This window comes from Hippocampus guttulatus, chromosome 4 (genome assembly GCF_054856545.1).
Source record: "Hippocampus guttulatus isolate MCC_2025c chromosome 4, RoL_Hgut_1.0, whole genome shotgun sequence".
Lineage (NCBI taxonomy): Eukaryota > Metazoa > Chordata > Actinopteri > Syngnathiformes > Syngnathidae > Hippocampus > Hippocampus guttulatus.
Window position 1 is genome coordinate 5,270,456 of NC_141264.1, and position 26,431 is coordinate 5,296,886.

Here is a 26,431-nt window from a genome sequence, read left to right on the forward strand (position 1 = left end):
GTTAAATTGAAATAATAAAGAGAAAGCGAGGAAATTCTATCACCTGGAACCAAATCTGCGAGAGGTACAGCGAGAGAAGGAATGTTGGGAGGAATGTGATGTAAGTGCAAAAGAGGAAGATGAAACAGATTGGCGCAATGACCGACTGATATCTGCATCTCACTGTCACCTGCATCATCTCCTGCCTGGTGGAGGAGGAAGGCAAGTGCTCCTTCATTTTCTATCTCTGAACCTCATCTTTGGCTGTTCAGGAGCCCACTTCCTTTTCCAATCTCTTGTCAAAAGTCCAGATGTCAGTATTCCACATTTATATTTTTACATGTCATTAGCACGCATTCAATCAAACTTGACTCTGATTTTATTTTTTTCCCGATGGAGGTATGCGTTCATGCCCCTGCGAGAGCATCATTCTGAAGCTCCTCTGTTCAAGAAGCTCTGACATTTCTGACATTCAACTTGCACGTTGCTGCGAGCAGGAATAAGCCTCAGAGTGGGGATGTGTATGGGACAAGCGGGAGTAGGTTTCCGATTTTTATCTGCCTTCATTTTCTTCTTTGCATTTTTGGAGGATTCACACAGTGACCTCTTTGTTTGGGACAGTGAGTACCCCCCGGTGACCCCCTGGATGGGCAAAGAGACTATTCGCTGTAGTAAGAGATGGAAGAGGAGAAAAAAAGAGAGATCGAGGAGAGAGTGCTATGGTGGAGATGACGAGGCTGGTGGACAGAAGGGGAGTAATGGAACTTTGAGAGAGGAAGCGAATTGGGGGGGGGGGGGGGGGAAAGAGTGTGTGCGTGGAAGAGGGTGTCGTCGGAGAGACAGTTGAATGGGGAGATGAGAGGAAGTGGGCAAATCGGACGATTGAGTGATTGGTTTTGTGAAGGGGTGAATGAATGAACAATGGTTGAAAAGGTCAGAAGAGGAGTAGGATTCCCAGCTACAGGAGCTCCAAATGCTTCAAAATGATAAGGCTGGGAATACAACTACCTCCGGGTTGGAATATTATTTTGATAGAATTTTTTTTCTGTCAGGCTTAAATTTCAAAAGGAAAGCAAAGCCAATAGGGAGGCGGTATTTCAAGCCCAACTTTTTCCATTTATTGATTATTTTTCGACCCGTTATCCTGTTCAGGTCGGGTGAGCTGGAGTCTATGCCAGAAATACCACAAATCATCCCCACGCACTCAATCACACACACACACACACACACACACTGTACCTTTGCCCACTCACCTGCACCTTTGGAGAAATGAGTTGCCAATTGATTTAACATATACGGTTCTTGTTTGTTTGTTGTCGTGGGGGACCAGTGGAGTACCAGATAGAAATAAGCAATATGAGTAAGAATTTCAAAATAGATGAAATTGTTCAACTACTAAAGTCATGAAGCGTTTCAAATGAAATTGCGTCCCACACTTCAGGTGTGTAACAGAAAGTCAATTAGTTCTTAGATCTATTTTTTTCGAAATATGGGCGACCCGAGGAAATATATCACATTGCAAGCAAATAGACAAACTGCAACTGGGCGTAACTTGAAAGAATAATCACAGAAGTAAAAGTTACCTTTCAGTTACCTCCATACTGCCCCTTAATGGTGGCATTATGCTCCTAACATTTGGGACATCGCAAGTAAATTTGTCATCTTCTTGTGTCTGTGTGACCACTAAATTTGATGTAAACTTTTTTTTCTACACTCTATCCCAGGGGTCGGCAACCCAAAATGTTGAAAGAGTCATATAGGACAAAAAAAACAAAAAACAAATATGTCTGGAGCCGCAAAAAAATAAAAGCCTTCTATAAAACTTACAATGAAGGAAACACATGCTGTATGTATGTAGGAGACTGGACTGTCTCAGAATTGTTTGTGTTATTCATTCCTTAGTTGTGTATTCACAAACGCCCCCATAGAATTTATTTTGTAATTTCCTCGCGTGATTTTTTTTGTTTTGTTTTGTTTTGGTGCATTGTTTTCGCTTTTCTTAGTGTCAGTGAAGTGATCATTAATTTCCGTTTTTCTGAGGCTGTCTTTGAACGCCTCTCGAGTCGAACGAGAAGAGTGAAGGCACGGAGGCGGACGCAGACGTGTCTGTGTTTGTCGAGACTGTTAAAAGCATAAATAAAGTGTACGTTAAAAACAAAACACCACAGCTCTCCTTTTTCGGAGCTGCAACATGTATCTATATCTATTTGAGCGATATTAGCCTACTATCAAAATCTTTTTCCATTTTCAAACATTTTTTATCAAGCTCCAGGGAGCCACCAGATGGCGCTAAAGAGCCACATGCGGCTCTGGAGCCGCATGTTGCCAACCACCACTCTAGCCCATTTATCAGCATTATAGTGAAAATGAGTATAGTGAACTTTGCAAGTCCACTTACAGTGTGCACAGCCAAATTTTCTAGGTGCATCCTTAAAATTCCTCCAAGTGAAAACAAATTAGTCTGGAACCGTGTCATTCAACATAGCAGGAGCTTTTTTTTTTCTTTCTTTTTTGCTGACTGGATTTTTTTGTTGGTGTTGTTGATAATGCTTGTCATAACAGTGGTCAAACCTGGCCCGATTCAAGTCCACTCCAGTCAAATGTAATCACTATTTGAAAAGTCTTCTTCATGTATGTATTCAACACACTGCATCTGTCTAAATGTTGCTCAATGACCCCGTTTTATGGAAAGCATAAAGCTTTGTGACATAATGTACATATAGCCATCTGCTATTTTTTGTGAACCCGTGCGATACAATTTTGGATTCAGGAAACCTGATGAGTAGTTCTTGATAAAGATTATGACAAAGTCTTTGAATATTGAGAATTTCAGAGAGGCTGCAGAGTATAACTGCAACCCTTCGAGGTCTGATTTTCTAGGATCCTAAAGAGCGAGTGCTAAATTACTTGTTTGCGCTAACAGATTGCGCTTGCAACAGGTGTAAAAATGATGGAGACTGCTGTATATAAAAGAGAGTTTTGTGCTTTGAGTGGGTCTGATGGTTTTCAACATGAAAAAGCTGTGAGAGCCCCAAAAGCGCAAAATCAAGTTTGAAATGATGGAATTGGAAGTGTTCGCGGGAAAGGCCAAACCAAGATATTACTGAGTTACAGAAAATAAATGAATCGCTCCAAATAATTGCGCGAAAGCCGCCAAGCGCTCAAAGTTCCATCTTTTAAATACCTCCTGTTTTGACAATAATTGAGGTGAGTGCACACGTCGCATGCCAGTGTGAGAAGTAGGAGGCTCTTCGGTTTAATTCAAGGAAAGTTCTCATCCCCATTTCCGTCATATGCCAGTTTCATACAGATTGAGCGAGGAGAGGGATAGAGAGCAAGGAGGCATTCTGATAGTGAACAAGAGAATGGAGGAAGAAAATGAAGAAATGAAATCAGCCTGGCATCATTTGCATTCAAGTTTTATCAGCGAAGGAGGAGGGTGTTTTGAGGCCTGATAAGGAGAGTGCGTCGTAGGCTGTGCTGGAGGTGACGGGGGTTGGTGGAGAGACGTGCGAGCTTGAGTGTGCTTACAAATGTGATGCATGAATTGACTTTAGCAAGAGAAGGTGGCTTAGAGTTCAGTCCGTGTGTGTTTACGTCGGCGCGCACATTTGAATGTTACAGCCATAACAGCGAAGACATGCTTTTGGCGAGTGAGCGCGTTGTGTATGCATGTGTGTGTGTGTGTGTGTGTACGTGTGCGTGTGGTGGGGCTGTTGGGAGCGGGGCGTTAATATCAGACCAAATAATTAGATTCGCTATCGTCTCAGCAGCAGCAGTGCGAGGATCAGGCAGATTAAAGCCAGGCTCAAGGCTAGTTAATATTCATGAGGGGACCAGGGTCCGGGCTTAGACTGCGGCTCAAAGACTCTCCTCCGGCTGATGGGGCTTAAGGCGGCGCTCTCCACCAAGAGATGGAGCTGTAGCGGAGACGCCTGACTGATAGATAGGTGGACGGCTGCATTGGCGCTTCATATGACAGCCAAGAAAATGTCTTGCTGTTGAATACATCTTCATCTCTGTGGATTTATTGATCATTATCTAATGAACTAATAACTGAAATATGGCTGGCATGCGATATTAACAAACAATATACGCAGCATATATCCTCCAGGATCAAGTCTTCAATCATCTTGCATTTCAGTTGTCAGTATAGAAATAGTTTAGGCCTCTATTAGATTCGGGGGGCAGACTGTTTAGGAGTATCTGCCCAACTCCACATATAAACTGTCATTTAGTCTCAGACGTCCGGGCATCAGATGATAATATCTCACAACTGAGACATCATTCCATAATCACAATTGAGTCCACATGATCAAGACTGACTGCTGTTGATGCCTTGATTTAGATTTGTATCATTGCGAAGTCGAGCTCTTCAAGGCAGAGCTCGGCCAAACTCCTTTGAAAAGATTGACTGGATTATACGTTGCTGTTTTTATTGCGGTTGTGTTTGGATGACTTCTTTGTGGTCATGGAAAATGAGGTGATGACTTTCAAAGTTTCTATTCAAGAATCATCAGTACAGAACAGCAATTCTTAAAGTCCGAGACCACAATTCCCGATTTGAAACGATCATTGAAATATGCGCATTCAACACATTTAAAGGTACGACGTGGCTTGTCATATGAGCAATTGTTTGAAGCATATAGAGATGTCCCGACCACTTTTTTTGTCCAAATGACTGGATTTTGAGTATCTGCCCATACTGAGTCTTGATCCAATACCTCTGCAATGCAGTGCAATGAAGAAAAATAATTCCGTTTTCATTCCATTATCGTATTTATTTATTTATTTTGAACAAAGGAATCCCAAAATGATGCCTTTTTTGGGTGGCTGTAAGTCAGCAGTGGTTCAAATGAAGTCAAAAACCGAAATATTTTATTCTTACTTTGGAAATTCAGAACATTTAAAAAGCCGTTCTTTTTCAATGATATCGATCATCTGAAAATCACATCATTGGCCCTGATTTCCGATCATGTGATCAAGTAAATCTTATAATCCTACTTCTGTGCCCATGACCTGGGTGGTCCTAACTTTGTGGGGTCTCCCTGTAAAAAGGCCTTTATCATCAATTATTTATCTGTATGGCGAAAACTTGTTTTGGACTCCCATGGGAGCTAGTTTTTGACAGTGCGTGCTACAGTACAGATTCAGTACTTAAGTACCTGTATATTAACTAATTTAATGCCAAAACGTAAGAATACATTTTGAATGTTTTCTTTTTTGGATTAAAAAATATTTACGAGTGAATGACTTCAATTGTGATAAATCAAATGATCGCACACTGTGTGAGTGGGTGTGGGGGTGTGGTACGGTGATCCTACATTGCGAGGTGACGTGCGGAAGCAGTGTGGTGTTGAGAACATGGATGAATACCGGCAGCTAACTCTACAACAGAGCTTTTTCAAATTCAAAAAAAAGCATGGCGAAGTCCACTCGTCATCCTTGACGAACACGCGCACACACGCACGCAGGGTGAACTCAGTACTACGTGATGCAACACACTGCATTGTGGAATAGCCGGCAAAGTGACGCTCCAACAAGTGGCCCACTCACTGGAATGATGGCGTAAAACATGCTCGTTATGTTAACAGTTCTTTGGTCGACTTTGGGCTGTAATAGGCCTTAAGCCATGAAGGATTTTATAAGTCCATAAGAGAACATGACCACTTTTTCTTTCACAACTGTTATGGAAGTTCGACAAGTGTTTGTTTGTTTTTTTATATCATTGGTTGTTCTTATTGGCTTTAAAAACTGAAAACTTTTGCCAGCCATGTTTTGTTTTTGGAAAATCCTAACCTGAATCTTCATACAAAAGAGTTTCAATAATGACATTCCAACAATGCTTTTCATGTGAGGCCATTGATTGAGCGGGACGGGCAACAGAACAAGTTAGGTGAAAAGGCTTTTTAAACCGTACGATGGCCTCTCCGTTCTCCTTAACTGCTTCACATCTCTCTCGGCCCCGTTAATTACACACGCGCTCACAAAGTATGATCTGACCCTTCGCCTGTAATTCTCATTATCTTACTGTGAAGCAATGTCTGTGTGTCTGTAGCTCCCCGCGTAACATGTTAACCGTGTTACAAATGTTTACAGTCTTACAGTTAGCCCTGTGTCTTATTTTGTTGACGGAACACACTAGCTGTATGTTTAGTTTGTAACTGTTACAGTTTTACCACAGATGAAATGATAAAATCAATTTGCTGCGGCGTGGCCAAAGTTCCACCTGGCCAAGACTGATAAGCTACATGTACAATGCTAAACATCATCCCTTTGAGATTTTAACTTTTTGATTTAAGATTCTTCGAAGACGGTGTTGTTGCTTTTTTGCACACGTACGGATGTGTGTTTGTGTTTTCAGCCGGCGTGCTCCTCAGATCTCCCAATTGCCCTTTCGTAATGCATTCCAAAGTCGTGGTCATGATGAATTAGTCTGAAACAAATTAGAAGTACTTACGACTCAGATGGCTCCAGCATTGGGTTACAAATTAAAACAAAAGCAGTCGTATCGTCCCATCAGCTTAAATTCCCCGTGAAATACAATACGCTCGGCCTCGATCTCTGCTGGAGAACGGCATGAGAAGCTTCTTCCTCTCTTCCCACTCTTCTTTCCATCCCACACAACCCCACGCATAATTTCCATCTTTGTCAGGTGTTTCAGTTCACCTTGTTGTTTTTTAGTCACAAGTGTACATGTATGCGAGACTTTCATATCAGGGCTTATGCCTGAACAAACTTGATAATCTTGGCCTCTTCTGCAACATTTCAGACAAATAAACATTCTCACATTACAAAGAGTTGATATTTTCACTCATGCCATGAAGCATTTGAATGTGGTATTGTACTGATTACTTCGAAATGATATCTATCTAATGCATAAAACATAAGTAATCACATGTAGTGCTGCTGTATTATTTGCATTCAGGGAAAACTGTTTTCTAATCTAAAAAGCCTTTCCGTACCCGTTTTTTAATTTTAAAAAGTATTGTCATTGTTTCCACTTGGAATTTCTCTTTGATGAAAATGTGCTTGAAAATAAAATTCCCTGCCATTTTCTATGACGTAACATTGAAGCAATGCTACCCCCGACTGGCTATTAAAAGTGACTGCATGTGCCACCATGTCTGCTATTTATGAATGAATGACGAGTGTACTTGACGAATCTGCATCAGTTCCAATGTAGCCATAAGAATCAGAGAAAGTGATGATGATTCTAAGAGCCCATTCCTGAACGGGGCACTTGAAAACAGTATTTTCAATTGGTGGCGGGTTAACCCCAAAGCGCAATTTTTTTGTTTTTTGTTTTTTTTAATGAGCCCCAAATCCCTGGTGGCACCACTGACTGGAATCAGTCATGTCATTTGTATCTGACAGTTTGTTTCTCAGCATCTCTCAACATTTTTTCATTAACTCCAAGTCTCTGTTCATTGATTTTCAAAATTCCTCAATTTGACCATCATAATTTTCAGACGAGAAAAGACACCTAATTAAAAACCGCACCAGCTAAATTTAGCCACAAAAACGTATAAATAGCTGTGTGTCGCCACGTTATAACATGGAATATTTGCAAAGAATGAGGTCATACAGATTGACTTTCAAAACTTTTATTTACATTAAGCACAGGTAGACACCCCCCCACCCCCCACCCCAAACCATGCCAAACGCAGGTGAATTACACAGTGGGGTCCCAGAACCTTTCTTAGTCACACTTGTTTTCACACGAAGCCAATTCGCAGACGAGCTTCATCGGGCAGCAGTGCAGCATTTGGAAATCTGTTTGTTACGTTTTTGAGAGACGCAAGGGATTGGATTGGATTGGATTGGACTGGATAAACTTTATTGTCAAATGTACTCTATGTGAAACATACAGCACAGATCAAATTTCTTCCCTCTCAACATAAAACAAGAGGAGCCGCTGCGGGTGTCCACGCCGCTATCAAAAGAAAAGTTCACAAAAAAATGACAAAATAATCCAAAACAACACATGAGACACAGACAATCGTGCACTCTTCACCACTTTCCTGCATACACTTTGTTGTCTGAGGCAGTTATAGATGAAAGAGGAGCGAATCAAAGTGTCCTTTTCACCAGTGGATCAAAGGCATCATGCTGCAATGTGCACACGTCTGCTACGAGCTAAGCTTGAAAGTCAAGTCAAGTCAAGTGTATTTATAGAGCACTTTCAAACAGCCATCGCTGCATACAAAGTGCTGTACATGGATCAATTTAACATGCACAATAAACAGTAAGACAAATCGGTAATAAAGGCGGTAGAAAGCACCAAACAGTAAAACCAAGAACAAAGCAACAAGAAGCTGTAGCATCCATTAACGAAAAAGAGAGATTGGCTCTCTTCTCCTGTCCCATGTAAGTCCGCTTCAATTCCAAGCCGCGACTCCCAGTTCCACATACGCATCGGCGCTCTGCGCTGATGCTCTTTTCTTCTCATCGGCGGCTCCTCAATCCATGCATCCATCCAGCCGCAGACTGTCCATCAGCACTGACCTTTTCGCTGAACAAAGCGGGGCTGTGAAAATACTGCCTACTTCAGGCGCAAGACGCAAGCGCCCCGAGGATGTCCAGCAACGACAGTCAAATGGCGCCGACATTCCTCCCAATCAAGAAATCGGTGCTGGTACGCAACCACCAAGCACAGATTCTTCTTCTTTGATGAATACCATGGCCAAAAATGCTGAAAAAAGTCCACATCAGGTCCACACGACGTAACAACAACACCATGTGACAAAAAGAGACAAAAACAACAAAAAACAACAAAAAACGCAAGGCTCTGGAAGAGCACTTGCCGATGGCTGCCTATCCGGGATGTCGCTCCATGTCCAGAAATGCTGCCTTCCATGGCTAGCCATTAGCGCCTGCCGTCGGTAGGAGTCAGTCAACAGACGAACAACAGAGATGGACGCGGTCACACTGCTTGGATGGCTGTATTTATGGCACTCGTGCCCTATGCTCATTAAAATCAATTCAAGTTGCTGATTTTTCACCCTACTATTGAACAGCTATAGCATTTATATTCACTTCTACACAGCCCTGGTACTGCTATACATGCAAATTTCCACATTTTAGGCAGCCTGCATGTGCACCATAACCAAAGATGGCTGATGAATATTCAGTATGAGGGCGGACATGGACAGTTTCATTGGTCAGTTGTGACGAGAATATAGGGGATTATATAATGGTTTGAAGTTAAAATTAAGAACTAAACAGCGTCAGAATTAAAATCCGTAGGGCTCAGGACATGGGAGAGAGAAAAGTAGAGGTTTGTAGTCTTGAAAATACGACAAATGATTCATGGTTTTGGGACGATGTCCTACCTGACATGCATCCATTTTCTGTTTATTTGGTCGTTGATTCGACATTATCAAATACTGGCTATATGTGCATTGAAATTAGGGAGATGTGTGCCTTCATGGTCATATATTCTGCTGTGCATCTGTTTGTATGTAGAATCCCAGTTGGACCTTGGTATGTGATGATCCAGATTGTTGGATAACCTGTCTTGCTTTGACCACGAACCCATCAGAGGCCAACTGTACCATCTCCAGCCAAGGTGAGTTTTACAACAGAGATATTGCTGTTGACACATGTCAGATGGTTATTTTTGCCTGAAGAGCTGCACTGCATGTCACATACTAACAGAACAATAATGTGAGGTCTAGCCATACGTAGACGCAATTCGTGAACCTTAAACGAAGTTAAAATGGGAAGAGATGACAGTTATGTAATCATGTGTCCTGGCCCTGTGTGTTTTCAGGTGAAGAGTTATTCTGTAAGTTGACCAGAGACATTCCTGAGGCAGAAAGACTCCTGGCCACGCCGCTGCTTCCTCCAAAACCCTCCTCCCCTGTCGCCAGGGCTTCACCTCTTCTCACCATTGTCACCCCAAAAACATCTGTGGTCAAAGAGGAGCCACTGTATCCTGCAGCGCTCCACACGGACATCCAGCTCCTCCCACAGCAAGCAGGCATGGCTGCAATCTTGGCTACAGCTGTCGTCAATAGTAAGTGTTGTTTTAATGCCATGAATATAATTAGGCATTGCAATCAATAGAGCGCCACCTCGTTCAGAGTTTTGATCCCGTTCTAATATTACACATTCTGTAATGGGAATATTTTAACAGGTACCTGTAGTGATATTCTTTTTAGCCACATGAGGGCAATGTGAGTCTTCAGCAGCAAGTATCAGCTCTGACCCTTAGTTTAACAGAGTGCCGCATTGTCTATGGCTGATGCATGATGCATTTGTAGCTAAACTTAACTTGATAAAAATTAACTTAGATGACTACTGCGAGTAATGCAACATTCCAAAAGGTACAAAGGCTCTTAAATTCTGTTTGTACATCTTGGATGAACTCAATGGGACGTATGTTGTGCTGTCTGTGATTAGAGGACATTTTCCCATGCAAAGACTGTGGGATTTGGTACAGAAGTGAAAGGAACCTGCAAGCCCACCTCATGTACTACTGTGCCAGCCGACAGAAACAGCCGGCTGCGGCCTCGTCACCCCCACAAGACAAACCTAAAGAGTCCTATCCCAATGAGCGCATCTGCCCCTTTCCTCAGTGTAACAAGAGCTGCCCGAGCGCAAGTTCACTGGAGATTCACATGCGTACACATAGCGGTGAGAACAAGATGCACCGTGTACTCGACGCTTTTAATCACAGCAACAGTTTTGTTTCCTTGACTGATTTCACTTTGCTGTTCTTCCCACAGGTGAGCGTCCATTTGTCTGTCTCATCTGTCTGTCTGCCTTCACCACTAAAGCAAACTGTGAGCGCCATTTGAAGGTCCACACTGACACTTTGAAAGGGGTGTGCCATGGCTGTGGCTTTGTCTCGACTACAAGGGATATTCTGTACAGCCATTTGGTGACGAGCCACATGGTTTGCCAGCCTGGATCTCGCAGTGAGGTCTACTCTCCAGGGCCTGGCCTTCCCAAGTTGCCCTTGTCCACTGGTGAGTCACACAGTCATTGGAAAATCGTGTCAGATGTAATGTCAAAGGATTTATTGGTTTCCATTCTGACTAACTCGGATCTATGAAGACATTTCAAGCTTTGCAAGAATTGATCATTCCATTTTCTGTTGTTGAGTAAAAACCATGGCAAACCTCTCCATTGTGTCCAAGTCAAAGCAACAGTTGGTTTAGCAATAGCGATTTGCAACATCTCTGTTTATAATTATCCAGGCGAAGACCTCTGAACTTGAGTGAAAAAAGGTGTCTTTATTTTGGGGCACTGTTAATGAGAGACCATTAACAGTCCTGCAACAAGAAGTTGCAAAACTACTACAGCTCTTCGGTCAGGAGACTAATGAGGAGCATAGCCAAACTTTCCAGGGGGTCTTTAAGGAAGACCTAACAGAAGCGTTTCACCTATACACAGCAAAGTCTTGGATTGTCTCTTTAATTTGGAAAATCCTAGGCAGCTGTAATAAAATAAAGCGTGGACTATTTCTTTATAACCAGCAGCGGCACTCTCCACACATGCATGCAGACATTCTCGCTGGTGTTCTTCTGCTCAATACAGCAACGCTGTCAATGCAGGAGTTCAGAGCAATCAGAGAGAATGTTGTTGTTAATTTTCATCGTAATCACTGAAGGAAATTTAGGCCCACTCCTTCTTGATGCATAATAATTCATAAAGCGGGTAGTCAAGGCTTGTGTGTGTACGTTACATGCCAGTTTCCGCTGTCTGTGGCAGGCAAGTGAAAGTTGGAATTTAAAACGGTTTTATGTCGACCTCTTGGTTTTGTTTTACATTTGAAATGAAATGAAATGCAACATGTGTTCTTGCCAGACAGGCGCGACTGACTTGACGTATTTTTTCTTTGTCAGTTCTCAGCCCAGGAGACTCTGGTGTGGTGCTGAAGTGTCAAGTCTGCGGCCACAACTCTGATTCTCCTTCGCAGTTGCAGCAGCATGTCCGAACCCACCTAGAAGTGAGAGTCCCCGCTGAAAGGAGTCCCACCCCTCGTCAAAGTACCCCGTCATCTGTCGACCAGCTGCAGCCGGCTACACCGGAGGGTGAGCCCCAAGGCTGCGTGCCACAGTCGGATTCCTCCAGCCCGGGTGCTAACGGGGGCTCTGCGACTCCACGTGGCTGCAGTCCTCCCGATGCCCAAACCAGCACTCTAAAAATCAAAGAAGAGCCTCCTTCAGAATCTGAGACAGAAGAACATCAGATGGACGTTCAGGACGATGGTGAGGAGGCTGACCAGAAAGCGGAGAACACAAAGGAGAAGCAAACCCCCAACTCCATTTGTCAGACAACAAATTCGCCAAAGAGTCCTGCCACCACAGCAGTAAAAGCAGAACCAACGAGTCCCACGCCTGGTTGTAGCCCAAGTCATATAGGTGGTGCTGGCTCCGTTTTCCCCGGCGGGTCAATGTTTTTGCCTCAGTACATGTTTAACCCTGAAACAGCCATTTTGCCCCAGGCCTCCGAGATCCTGGCTAAAATGTCTGAGATGGTTCATAGCCGTCTGAAGCAGGGCCAGACAATTCCCCAGAGTAACGCAGCCCCCTTCTTCCCCTCTGCAACAACTGCACCAACGGCCACAGCAACTCCGCCTCTAAAAGGAGCAACCTGCTTTGAGTGTGACATCACATTCAACAATATAAACAATTTCTATGCACACAAGAAGCTTTACTGCTCAAGTAGGCACCACGGGGAAGGTGCAACCACAGCTTCAGGCCCCGGATCAGCAAGAGATACTTCCCCACCCACTTTGCCCTCCAGCAAGGCGCAAGATTCGTCAGCGTCTCCTTATGATGGAGCAATGAGCAGAGCGGCCTCCGCCTCTCCCTCTGAGTCCGAACTTGCTGCAGATAGGGGAGCAGCGGAGTCCAAGAGGGTGTCGGTGAAGACCGAAACTCCTGCGGGCCGGGATGGAATATCATCCTCTTCTGAAGGTGAGGGTACAGGCAGTCGAGGAGGGCGAGCCAGTGAAGGTAGCCAGAGTCCTGCCAGCGGGTCAGCTGAAGACCTGGATGATGATCCCAACAGAACCTTTTGCGAGGCCTGCAACATTCGCTTCAGCCGCCACGAAAACTACACTGTTCACAAGCGCTTCTACTGTGCATCGCGTCACGACCCGTCCAATCAACGAGTCACACACATGGCAAAGGCGACCGCCACATCAGCCTTTCAACCTCAGCCCATTCGTACACGCAAAAGGAAGAAGATGTATGAAATTCATATGGCGCGGACAGAAGCCTTGGCGGCGGCGGCGGTTGCCGCCGCCACTGCCGCCGCTGCCGCTTCTGCTCCGTCTCCTTCTGTACTTGGCTTGGCGGTGAAGCAAGAGGGTTCTCCTCATGCCGCAGGCAGCTCCAGCCCCGAAGGCGATGGTCCGATTGATCTGAGCAAGAGGCCCCGCCTCCACGAAGTTCCTCATCATGGCGCCAGCGGTATTCTTTCTGCCTTGCCGCTCAATGACTACCATAAGTGCACCGCCTGCAGTATCAGCTTCAATAGCATTGAGAATTACTTGGCTCATAAAACCTACTATTGCCCCGCCACCACCCTCCAACAGCATACCTTTCAGCTCCACAGGCTAAAAAGATCCGTTTCTACCTCTCCAAAGAGCAAGTCTCACCAGGAGCGCCAAGATCTTCTTCGGCCCATGGAAGCTAAAGTTCTTCCCGCAGATTGGATGACCCAGCTGCAAGGCTCACCAACCAGTCCTCATACCTCCGCCTTAACTGCCTCCGATGCCACATCTCCCCCTGATGCGACAAGCACACATGCGGCCACCCCAGGAGCAGGTGCCAAAGGCGTTAGCACGGCTTCTTCCCAGATGCTCTGTCCATATTGTCCTAACAAGCCCATCACATGTGACCTCATGGAGCACTTCAAGACTGTCCACGGCCTGGTTGTATCTATTCAGTCACCCCAAGAGGCTCAACCCCAGCCAGGCAGCATAGTTAGTCCCAGCCCAAGCCTTAGTCCGAGAGATGGAGTCCCAGCCACCACCTCCCGTAGCCAAATCGGCCCGTCCAAATTGGTCCCTCGCATTCCCAGAGATAGTATGAATGGGCAGGCAAGGAGCGACACCAATTCTCCGTCCTCCCCTCTGCTAAATGGCAGCCCGTCAGCTGAAGGCGGATCCTCATCAGCGAGTTCGCCTCAACCCGTTTCCCCGTCAAGGGCTCCCCCTCTGACTTTGTCACCTGTGCCTGACCACCGAAGAGAAACAGTGGGCATCTCCCTGCCTCCAGACAAGACTTCAGCAACCGTTGCCTCCATTGGCCTCCCTGCACCGCCGCCTGCCCCAACCTCCAGTCCGAAACCCCCCGCCATCTCCCCGGTCCAGAACGGTAACTCTCGCTTCTGTAGGCTGTGCAATATCAAGTTCAGCAGCCTCTCTACATTCATAGCGCATAAAAAATACTACTGTTCCTCCCACAGTGCTGAGCATGTCAAGTGAGCCGAGCGATTCACATCATCCTCTCTCTCCTTCCCTCCGTTAATCCGATTGAGTAGATGCGACGCCTCGCTCAGCTCCAAGAAGCTCCCCGTGCACCCTTTTCTGCAGTCAGTCAGTTCTCGCAGGCAGGTGCCAAAGTTGCAAAGTCGCAAAGAATGGCTGTCACTCAACGAACAGGGCCTGATGCGTATTTGCTCCCGAGCAGAATTTGCCAGTGATGTTACTCACTGATTATTCCTCTCCCACGGGTCGCAAAACTGCGAGCTGAGAGGCGTTCTACGCACGTGTCTACCTGCACACTAAAGTGTGTCTCGTCCCTTGGGTCACTTTCTCATCCCAAATGAAACAGCAACCACTTCTCAATATTTTGCATTGTGGGACGTTAAAAGGTTCTGTGTGAAGAGCCTCGTTCTGGCTTTGTCGAACTGAGCAGATATTAGATTCTAACAGTTGATAAACGATGATGCCGATTTTCCCAAATCTCCAGTCTTTTCATGTTGTAAACAGAGGAATAACCTCTTGGATGGAAAAGACTTGATCACGTAATGTTTTTCATATCTGTGCATATGTCTAAAAAAAGAATTCTATAATGCATTAGGTTTCAACACTGGCCCTTTTATGCTTACTCGAAGAAGCTACGGCATTTTTTTGTAAAGAAAATAAAAGAGAAAACTATGTGGTCTGAAATGTTACTAATTAGCGAAGGATATTTCAAAATTAACATTTTTTTTCCCTTCATGCAAGCGTTTTTTTCCTCTTCAGATGCAAAGGAGAGACAAATGTGAAATATTTATCTTCTTGTCCTCACTGATCTCATGACAACACAAAGCTACCTAGTTATTGTGTAAGAGTATTTTTGTTTTTGCTTAATTTTCATGCTGTTAGAAGGAACTGTGTGGCTCTCGGTGTGTTGAAGTGTTTTTGTGTAGATATCTAATGTCTTCTCCCTGGGACTACACTGAATTTTCTGATCATGTAAACATTTTTTTGGCTTTATAATCTGTCTGATGGTGACAGTCAAATTTAATTTGATTAGTCCATTTGTGGATGAGCAGCACAACTTCATCCAGTTGTCACTCATCGCTTCAAAAAAAAAAGAGTATATTTCGGACACAGCTGCTTATGTACTGTGATGGCAATGAAGTCACCTTCCAAACCTTACGCGATATAACATCTCTAATTTCATTCTCGCTTTATTTCCTGGCATCTTTTGACCTTTAAGAGCTCACGCTCTTACTTTTTTTTTCTGTGTAATATGAAGTGATAGACATCAACCCACCCAATTCTAAAATGTTTTTCATTATAGTGATTGTTTCTCTTGGGCAAAGGAATCGTCAAGTCACATTACAGCACCCCGTGCACTACAGGAAGCATATCATTATATAATAATTTGTTGGGTGAGAGTCCATGTGACACTTTCGTTTTATTTGTCATTTTTCATACACGCGCAGCAGCGCAGTCGCAAGCTATTGCCGTTGCAGTGCAGATATCGAAGGCCCGTTTTCATTTCGTTTCATTTCATTTCATCGGATCCAAGATATAATTCTAATTAAAAATGTCAGTACAGTTGGATTTGATCCATCCCGCAAGCATTTTTGACCAACATGACTCTTTTGTATTGGATGTGTGAGAGGTGTCTGAAAGCCAGTTTTCCTACAATAATTTTTTTTTAATCATAATAATAATAAACTATGACAACAAAAAGTCCCTACATTTCTTTTCATCTTTAAGTAAAGTTGTACTAATCAGACAAAATGAATCAGCCTTATTTTAGTACTGAATAAATCCAGACCTAAATATTCCATGAGGTACATCGAGCTCAGTTGGTTGCCACTCACTTAATTCCATGGACACATTGAAACAGCCTCATGGGAAAACAACCATTTTTTTAAATCGAAATACGAGGCTGATGATTTTGCCACTTTCAGGTATTTTCCAGGTGCTGTGCTTTCTCTTAATTTTATGAACTCAAACCCGTATTTGTGAAAAGTGTTACACAATGTTGTCATTGGTAGGCCATGTGCCATGTTGGACTGAGACTAAAACTGGAACCTAATTGTGATCTTTCTGCTCTGCTGCATTTCATCGGACACATTTGATTTCAAATACCAAATACAAATGTACAAATCCCCCCAAAAACTTCAAATCGATTTTTTTTTTAAAACCTTGATGCATTACACTAAAATAGTCTACAGTTACTGGGAGAGAGCTGAGTCATAGTCAGAATCAGATTGTGGAGTGCTGGAATTTCATTTCATTTTATTGGCCTTCTTCACATTTTGTTGCACTGTGTTGTTTGAAATGTGTTATTTTAGGGATTTTTTTTCCTTCAACTATATTTATTCTATACAGCACTTTTCCCTATCAAAATAAAAGATTAATTCTTGTTGTATTATGAAGGACCCTCCCACTCTATTTTTCCTCAAATGTAGAACGCCACAATGAATGTCAAAACCTCTATTTTTTATTTTCATATATTTCATTTCCACTACAAGCTTGTCCAATCTATGCATGGGAAATAAAAAAAGAAACAACAACAACAACTTTTGAGACTCATTATAGCGATGTACTTTGTTGTGATGTCAGCTTCTATACGCACTTTCCATGATGAGCCCAAATGGGAGATTTTAAGTTTGAAACATACATATGCTTAGTCACTGCTACGTAGCTTCCTTGATGCTGGCTCGTGACGAGACCTTGAATGACTCATCAGCCTTCCTTTTAAAAGCACATGTATGGAAGATCGTCTCTGGAAGAGTGGTGGCTCTAAGATCGTTGATTGCTTTTAAATCAATGCAAAGAAACACACAGACAAAAACAGCTTTTATCAATATTGCTTATTTTTACAAATGATTTGGTGTCCTATGCTTTTTCACCTGAATCCTTCCGGTACACGTGTGGCAGAAATGCATTAATTTGGGGAGATACGGCTTAATGGCATCTCATTACGTATTTAACTCATTTCCATAACTGAGCTATTGCAATCTCTGGCAAGGCTTAAATTTACTTCTTGTCTTGGAAATATTGTTTAGCAAAGATATACTTTACAGTATAGAAAAAACAAACGGGAAGACAATATGCCATGAATAAACCAATCAATAGTTGTGAAATATGCATGATTCCCGGCAGTATGGTGGAATAGTGGCTAGCATCTCTGCAGTCTGTATGTTTTCGTGGGGTTTTGTTTTTTCTTTTCCTGCGTACTGCGGTTTCCCTCCACATCCACAAAACATTCTTAGTAGGTCATTTGAAGAGTCGAAATTATCGATGTTTGTGCGCTGCGATGGATTGGCTCCTGTTACCCGCGACCCTAATTAGGACAAGTGGTACAGAGGAGGGATGGAAACATTATTCCCCCTATTTTAGCCTCCCTGTAGAAACTATTAAGAGACCGTGAAGGTTTGATTTGGTTCTGTCTAATAAAAGAATTCACTCTTAGGTTGAGCACAATAAACTTTGAAAATGTTATGCAATGAGAAAACTGTAGAAATGTATAAATCTGTGACCTGAAGCTACTACAGGTACTTTATTCCCCCCAAAAAATGCTAATCAAAAGAAAAAAGATGATTTTGAAAAGTAAAATTGAAGTGGTCGCACTGCATAGGAGTATTTTTCTTTTAATGGCCATATGCAGAAAAATCCAAAGATGTAAGGGCCACTTTGACATACTTCACATTTAATGTATAATACACTGTGAAACCAACCGTCCCTTTAGTCAAGTCAAGTCAGCTTAATTGTCAAATATGCTCTATGCACAACATAGAGCACAGATGAAATTTCTTTCCTCTCACCCGCAGTGCAAATATGCAGTGCATTGAAACCACACACAGCTAAAAATAAGGTCAGTGAAACTGAACTGCATAAATATGTATATAATATAAACAAATAAAACAATAAATAGCAATCAACAGACAAGCAAGGGCACTTGTGATTATAGCGGGTTAAAGTTAGGTAGTGTGATGTTTAAGTGCAATCAGCGGATGCCAGATGCTGAGGCAGGAGTAGAGGGAGAAGTTTGATACATTGATAAATGAAGGTGGCGGGAAGGGCTGCCGCAAAAAGGGCTCTTTTTTCATCCAGTGCAAAAGGGTAGGTGCTTGAGCTCGGTCTATGTGTGATTGTGCCTGGTTGCAAGCATAGTTGATTTCATTTTTAAAAATATGTATGTACTTTCACACACACACACACACATATATATATATATATATATACACACATACACACACATACACAAAGAGTCCTGTGGGACTTCCAGATACAAACTGACAAGATGGTAATGGTGAATCAGCCAGATATCGTGATCATAAAGGGCAGGGGAAAGCCGTTGTCGTGGATGAGAAACTGGAGAAATACCAAGGGCTCAGAGAGGAGCTGGAGAGAGCCTGGAAGGTAAAGGTGACAGTCGTGCCTGTGGTGGTCGGAGCACTCGGGGCAGTGACCCCCAAACTAGATGAGTGGTTGCAACAGATCCCGGGAACAACATCGGACATCTCAGTCAGCAAGGATACTGCGCAGAACCCTCAAGCTTCCTGGCCTCTGGTAGAGGACCCGAGCTGAATGAGGGGACGGACACCACCCGAGAGGTGAGACGAGGATTAAAAAAAATATATACAGTATATATACCCACCCATACCTGATAGATGACAAAGGTCTGTACTCGACGGGCAAGCAGGAGTGTAAAAAACATATATGATATATTGCGCGCACACACACACACATTCACGCACACACACCCACATGTCATCAGTCCTCCGGGTATATATCTGGAAAGGTATAAAAATGTGTATTTATGTGTTTGCAATGATGGTTAAGAAGAGGTCAAGGAGGTCAACCTGTGCCTTTCATCAAAGGTTTTGGAGTCAACTTAATTTCTCATTTAAAGGCTCGGTTAGCATGGACGCTCTTGTCTGGACCATGTAACCCCAGATTCGGAATGGAGCGAAAGGTCAAAAGGAGGTAGATTGCCACTTTCAGAACTCACTTTCACAAACGGAGAAATAAGAATCCATCACTCATTCCCTTTCACACCCCACCGCCCCCCAACACAAATACACACACTTACTCATAGCGCCCAACGGCAAGCTGCCATTGAATTTGGACGATGATTGTCGATGACAAAAGTGGTCAAGTGTGACGAGCCAATACCAGCTGTCCGCATGATCACTCGGGCATTGCAGGCTCGGGCATGGATCATATAGTGAGGATGTGAAAAATGGCAGTATGTGCGCATGTCTGTTGTGTACATACAAACACACGTTGCTGCAAAATGGAGCAGGTGTCATTGCAACACTAAAATACTCTCTCTTCTGGAATCGAAATCATTTGGCCTGTGTGACGTTTGTTGACATTATTACCCCATGTAATTAAGGGTGGAGGGGTGCGATCGGGACGGGAGATTTTTTTTTTGGTGTGTGTGTGTGCTGCATTTCGAGTTTACTTCCTATTTTTCTTACAAATAATGTTCGGTAAATGCATCTTCCTTTCCTACAGTTCCAGTATGTCCATAATGTGAGCAGAGTCAACGCTCGTAAATTAAGCTGCTGAGACACCGGACCAAAGCAGCACTCTGTTCATCATGTGCACAAAGTAGTAGGAAAATATTTCCAGCATTGCAAGTTTGACTCGCAAGCAAATGAACATCACTCGTTCTCCAAAATGTTTTTTTTTTTTTGCCATCAAAGGACCATCCGGCGCTGTAATCTCACTTGGGAGACTTATTTCATAGAATGGGCTGAAAACAACATGACTTCATTCTTTGAGAATTCACACGATAGATGCATTCCATTTGGCTTGGCTGTGGCTGCATATCATGATGCAGTCTAGTCCAAAAGTTGCCACATATGGGACGTTACCTAGGGACGTGTTTCATGAACATGAGGGGCCAGCTATTTTCAAAATCGTTATTAAAGTGATTCGATGTACATGGAAAAAGAATGAAGTTATCAAATTGTACACAAAATAGCATTTTACTTGTGCAAATGGCATACATACTGTATATGTGGAATATTACTTTCAGATTTGATTCAAACAGTGCTGAGATATTTGGAACTTCCACTTTTGGTTCATGATTGATGCTTTCTTTGGGCATATCGCTGTTCTGCCTAAAACTGAGGATCAACTCTTTAGTTTGAAGTACATTTCAATCCCCCCAAATATCTTTAACCCAAATACGAGTAAGGCTTGACGATTATCTGAGGTTTGTCTGTGAGGAAGGCTCAGGAGGGCAGTGTCGTCTGAAAATGTGACAATACAACAGCCTTCTTGTGATGTCTTGCGGCTGTTTGTGTGCAGAATACAAAGCAAAGGAGACGGGACACAACCCTGGATCATCCGGTGGGGTGAGCCTGAAAGTCTGGTGCTGGACATGTGTTCTTTCACCAGCACCTGCTGGATTATGTTTGTTAAGACGTCTAAAGGCAAGATGAAGAAATGAGCGGGTAACTCAAAATATGATGTTAGGTGGCCAATTAAAATGTGAGGCTGCATCTGACCGAAAGCGGAAGAGAAATCAGCAATAGAATCCTTGCGTGGGATTTTAGATTCTCCACGTCTTTTCTGACTTTTTCAATCACTTTCATGACCAGGGATGAAAGTGCAACAGGTCTCGAGTCATTGCATTCCTCGGCATTCTCCGATTTAGAAAAGAAGCACGAAAAGAAATTCAAAATAAAATGTCATTGTAAAATAGATGTTTAAGAAAGTAGAAGTTCCAATGAACGGCATGTTTTACGATGAGAATGTGTTAGCTTACGAAACAGTACTTGCAAGACCGCACGTCACCCATTCACTTTATATTGGAGTGGAGCAATGGTACAAACACAACACCTTGAAGAGGAAAATGAATCACTCACCGTTATAATGAGCCTCTTGTCAACGACCTTGAAAGTAATGAATGGAATGTTCGGATCACATGTTTTCACCAAGCCTGATGTGGGCAGGTCAAACTTACAGTGTTCAATCAAAAGGAAGACATTGTGAGAAACGTTCCCTCAAAGCTGCGCGCGTTGGTGCAGAAAATATTGATCTGTATATAAGGCGCATCGTATTATAAGGCGCATTGTTGGCTTTCGAGAAAATTGTATGCTTTTAGGTGTGCCTTAGAGTGCGGAAAATATGGTATTTACTGGTACATTGATTTCTGGAATTTGGTCCAAATCACGACGTAAAAACTGGCCTCAAATTTTTCATCCTTAACTGATCATTACAAACTCTGGCTCATTTTATCCACGGTCCAAATCTCTGTCCTTGAGTTTGAGATATTGTTACGATTTTTTTTCGGGTGGGGTAACATTAAGAACTTTTTATCATCACAGCTTTCTACAGGTTTTTTACTGGTTTGGCTGCCGTGTGCATGTCCAATGTTTGTTCACCATATTCCACAGGAATATTGATAGTTTGTGTGAATGCTCAGACATACAGTACATTTTGGGAAAAGAGGGGGAATATGGATTGTGAACTTTATGGAAACATGTTGCTCTATCATGCTGTACATTGTCACAAGCTGTGCGCAATCAGTTTGTCAGAGTTTTTATTCCATTTACGTTACGTGTACCCAGCGAAGATTGCAATTGTGGAGGACTAAATAACGGACCTCAATTTACGTCTTAAGCGCTACAGCTCCAGCAACTCATCATTCAAACACAATCTCTGTAAAAAATGTAAAATTTGTAACTGCTGCAATGATGAACTTAATGCGTACTGTTTAAAGCATCAAAGCACGTATATGTCAGTTAATAACATGCACTAAGATGATGTTTTCATAATGAGTGGATTCTTAGAGGGCTTAAAGGCTGCAGCCCCAAAACCTATATGCATAGGAAAATGAATTTGAATTCAAAGAAAAGGTTGCTAATTGCCTTTTAGAGTGGGGCCTTGGGTGCCACATTAAAGTGGTAAAGCACGAAAGTACTAATCCTAATCATGCTTTGATGCAGGCAGCGCTGAAAAAAAGGTTTTCATTTTCACTCTGAAGGCTGTCTATCACGTCGTACTTTCTTAAAAGCTTCCTGTTAAACGGGGATTTTATTCTTGAAAGGGGGGACGTTAAGAGTGCGTCGTAGACGCAAACAAAGGACGACAAAATGGAAGGAAATGCTGAGGGACAGGCAGGAATTCGCAAGCCGGAATTGTCAATCCACAAGTTGACTGAAATGAAGTACTGACCAAGCAATTACATTTTGACGAAGCATTCGGGAAAAACAATAAAAAGTACAGTCTCAATTGACAAAAACAAAAATGGGCAACTGCAGGGCCAGGTTTGTTGACGACCGACAGCAGTTTTTGGAAATAACCTTTTACAGACTGTCCAATATTTACTGTAAATGAGATTCGACCTGACTCGGCTGCTGACAGTTAGCAAGAAAGCGCAAATGTCTGGATGACTTATTTCAAGATGAAAATATCATTCAGCGTTCCACAGTAATGTGTTTGCGGGTGTTTGAGTCATTGACATTGCTCCACAAATGACTTTAAAAAAAATAATTCGTTATAGTTACGAATCGAATAAACTACATGCCGTTGAAAAGTGTTTCAGGTGATTCAAGTTACATGTGGACCTTGTTCGTGATTAAAATTGAAAATTACAATAAATCACAAACAAAAACAATGTACACAAACTAAGGCAGTCAATCGATTTAAAAAAAAAAAAGAAAAAAAAAGAAAGAAATCATTGCAATTATTCGCATTGTTTCCACAGCGAGCCGGTATATTTTGGTGTCCTCTCTGGCCAAACTCCCTTCGTCTGCCGTTGTGAGGGCAAGAGGCAAGTGGTGAGCCAACAAAGGCAAAGGCGTAGATATAGTGTTTCACATGGGCTTCCTGCACTGGTTAACAGATGAATTTAATGCTCGATGTCTGGATAAATATTCCCGTGCAACCACAAAGGTTTCCATGATTTGTTCTCGAATACAATGTGGTGTCACACGGCTCGTGTGCTTCTCCCACATGCATACATCACCCACAAATGTAAGAAATATGTGTGTGTTTGTGTGCGCGCGCGTGTGTGTGTGTGTGTGATGTGACATGACCAGAATCCTGTGCAGGCAGTTACTCCTGCGACCCCAAAAGCGATCCAGACTCACCTTTCAAAGACACTACGTCGCAATGGATGGCTGTATGGTTTCGTTGCCATGGTGACACATTTTACCCTTGGGGTTAATTTGACCTCAAGGGATATTTGGCTCCAGAAAATTATGTATCTGTGAATTTGTTGACCCAGTTTTTGTGTCAGGCGCTTTGATTGTGTGTTGAATACATAAATACCCCCTTGATAATAACATTTATCAGCAAGTTGAGCTGTCCTGTAGCGCCACCATCAGGTCAAACTTTAAAATGAGAATTAAGGCATCTTAAAAAGTTTCCATACAAATCTTTTGAAATTTTCTGACATTTTATAGCCACAAGAGGATGAAACCTATTGGTTTTGGTGATGAAATGACCTTTCGTGTAGCGCCACCATCAGGTCAAAAATTCCATTTTAGAGTTAGACGCTTGATTATGTTTAATCCAAATCTTTTCTAATTTTGAGTGTGCATTCATGACTCTCACAGTATATTGATTAATGTTGGCAACCTCCTTTTCCAACCCCGCCCGCTCCCGTCATGAACATGTTTACTTTTTTTGTCACATATCTGTCTCACACAAAAGAAAAGTCTCACATACCCTTCCACTAGTTATACGGGCATAGGACAGGCTGTGACAGAGTTAATTTTTATTTTTTAAATATTTTTTGTGTGTGGGGGGGAGGGGGGGAGGATTCTGTGTGAGACACTTGCCACGTTTCTTGCCGGCGGTTTGTACCAATGGAGGAGTTGGGTGTTTATCTCTGTCTATATCCATCCATCCATTTTCTGATCCACTTTATCCTTACAAGGGTCGCTGTGGGTGCTGAGCCTATCCCAGGCGGGAGACACCCTGAACCGGTTGCCAGCCAATCGCAGGGCCCACAGAGACGAACTACCATCTGCGCTCACACTCACACCTAGGGACACCTAGATTCAATCAGTCTGGCATGCATGCTTTTGGAATGTGGAAGGAAACCGGAGTACCCAGAGAAAACCTATGCACGCCCAGGGAGAACACGCAAACTCCACATCGGAAGGTCGGAGCCGGGATCGACCCCACGACCTCCGCACTGTGAGGTAACGCACCAGGCCGCCCCTCTGTCTGTATGTCCCTCACAAATGGCTGCAGCAGCTGTTGATTCTCTAGTAGGGCACCATCTTCTATCAATCTGAGGTTTCACCAGTGCATTACCTACCTGGTCCAGAAAAGTCTTGATGCCGTATCGGCAGGTTCGCTTGGCGTCTATTGCGAAATGATTAGCGTCCACGAAATGCAACCAAGCACTCTTGCTATTATCTTTCCATTTTCAGTAGGGATCGTCTCTGCTGGTGGCTGAGAGACTCTGCTGGTGGCTTATTTCCCCCCCCCCCCCCCCCCCTGTAATGTATCAACTCAAAAGTATCAACTCTGTACCTACAGGTGTGGGGATGTTAGGTCTCTCTCTCTCTCTCTCTCTCTCTCACTCTCTCTCTCTCTCACACGCACTTCACCTGCCGCTAATCTGAACTGGGTAACCACAGTGCTCTGCTTTTGCCTGTCGACACAGCAAACCCATGTGAGCTAAGTGTATACTCATTACATTCATGTGTTCAGAAAGAAACAAGGCATTCACTATTCACCTGTGCAACTGGCCTAAAGTTGGCCTCCATAGTTGTATTCAAGAGCCTCATGGAGTTCTTGATGGAGGTTCTTAGAATCCTGTTGATGTTACATAGGTCTAACTAAGCACTCCACTATCGCGGTGTGTGGAAATGAATCATAGGCTTTATTAAAGTCATTCCAGGCAGTGCAAAGGTCAGTGCATGCTTCTGGTTTTACAGTCATGGGTGATTGCACTCTTGACCATTAGCTGCTGTTTGGCTTCTCTATCCATGCCTTAGTGTGCTCTGAAATCGAGCATCCTGATTGATCAGTGTAATAGCACAGATCTGGGCAACAAATATACCCGTCAATCAGATGTTCCAATACTTTTGCTCCTGTGAAAAATAGGTGAGTTCATATCCAGTGTTTGTTGTTAAACACAAATGTTTTGCAAAAATAAAGGCCTGGACTCATTGTTTCTGTACTCTTGGATAGGAGTGTGTATTGTATATACATCGACACCAAAGCGCTCTTGGAGTGGAGGCTCTCATGTTTTCATATCATCTCAGCACTTAAACACCACGTGTATTGACATGGAAATGAATTGAGGCTGTTCCCCCTGCATTCAGTGTTGAGAACATGCTAATGTTACTGTCACAAGAACAAAACAAAGCACTACAAATCCCTGTATTCTCATTTCAAATTGATGTGGTATCTCTTTTTGAGGCCATGGCTCAAAACGCAATGCAATTCAGATATTCATACCAAAAACATTGGGGCTCCATGCACGCATATACGTAAGTACCTGTTTAAATCTCAACCCTCTGTTTGGCGCTGGCCCATATTACCTGATCATTTCCATGTCATTTTGGTTCGCAAATAAATCACAATAAATTAAAAATGTTACTTCATGAAAAAGTGCATGAACACACTCAGAATAAAAGGTACGGTACTTACGGGTCCAGTTTTTGTTCTCCAAAGAATCGAACCCCTAGGTACGAATGAGTCCTGTTTGTGGTTGGAAATGGGGCACAAATGATCTCAACCAGTGGTGTCAAATTCATTTTTGTCGCGGGCCACATTGTAATTACAGTTTCCCTCCAGGGGCCATTATGACTGTGATACCCTATAAATGTTTAATCACCTCCTCGTACGATTAAATATACAGTACACAATTAATAGATAACTAGCTTTGAAATCCAAAGGCAACGAAAGTAGTTTGCTCAACTGTTATTCAAATTACTGTCGTAACGGGGCAAGAAAATGCTTCCAATATTTCAACATGACTATTTATTCCATATGACAATTTGAAAGTTTGTTACAGATTTTTGCAAGCATCAAGTTGACCTGCTTGATTTG

The 26,431-nt window shown here is 43.0% G+C and overlaps 1 protein-coding gene across 2 annotated transcripts in view; it reads left to right on the top strand.

Annotated features, from left to right (window-relative positions):
* zfpm1 (zinc finger protein, FOG family member 1) overlaps positions 1–16,962 on the top strand; it is a 100,603-nt gene extending 83,641 nt beyond the window's left edge. Inside the window, exons 5-10 of one of the 2 annotated variants that reach the window (XM_086109681.1) lie at positions 9,448–9,550; positions 9,755–10,000; positions 10,387–10,620; positions 10,713–10,955; positions 11,835–14,318; positions 14,410–16,962. In XM_086109681.1, coding sequence (XP_085965807.1) covers positions 9,448–9,550; positions 9,755–10,000; positions 10,387–10,620; positions 10,713–10,955; positions 11,835–14,318; positions 14,410–14,471 — 3,372 coding nt within the window. In that variant the 3' untranslated portion in view covers positions 14,472–16,962. Of the gene's footprint in view, positions 1–9,447; positions 9,551–9,754; positions 10,001–10,386; positions 10,621–10,712; positions 10,956–11,834 lie in introns of both variants that reach the window. The other variant, XM_086109680.1, reaches the window with a different exon arrangement.
* Positions 16,963–26,431: the final 9,469 nt, after the last annotated feature.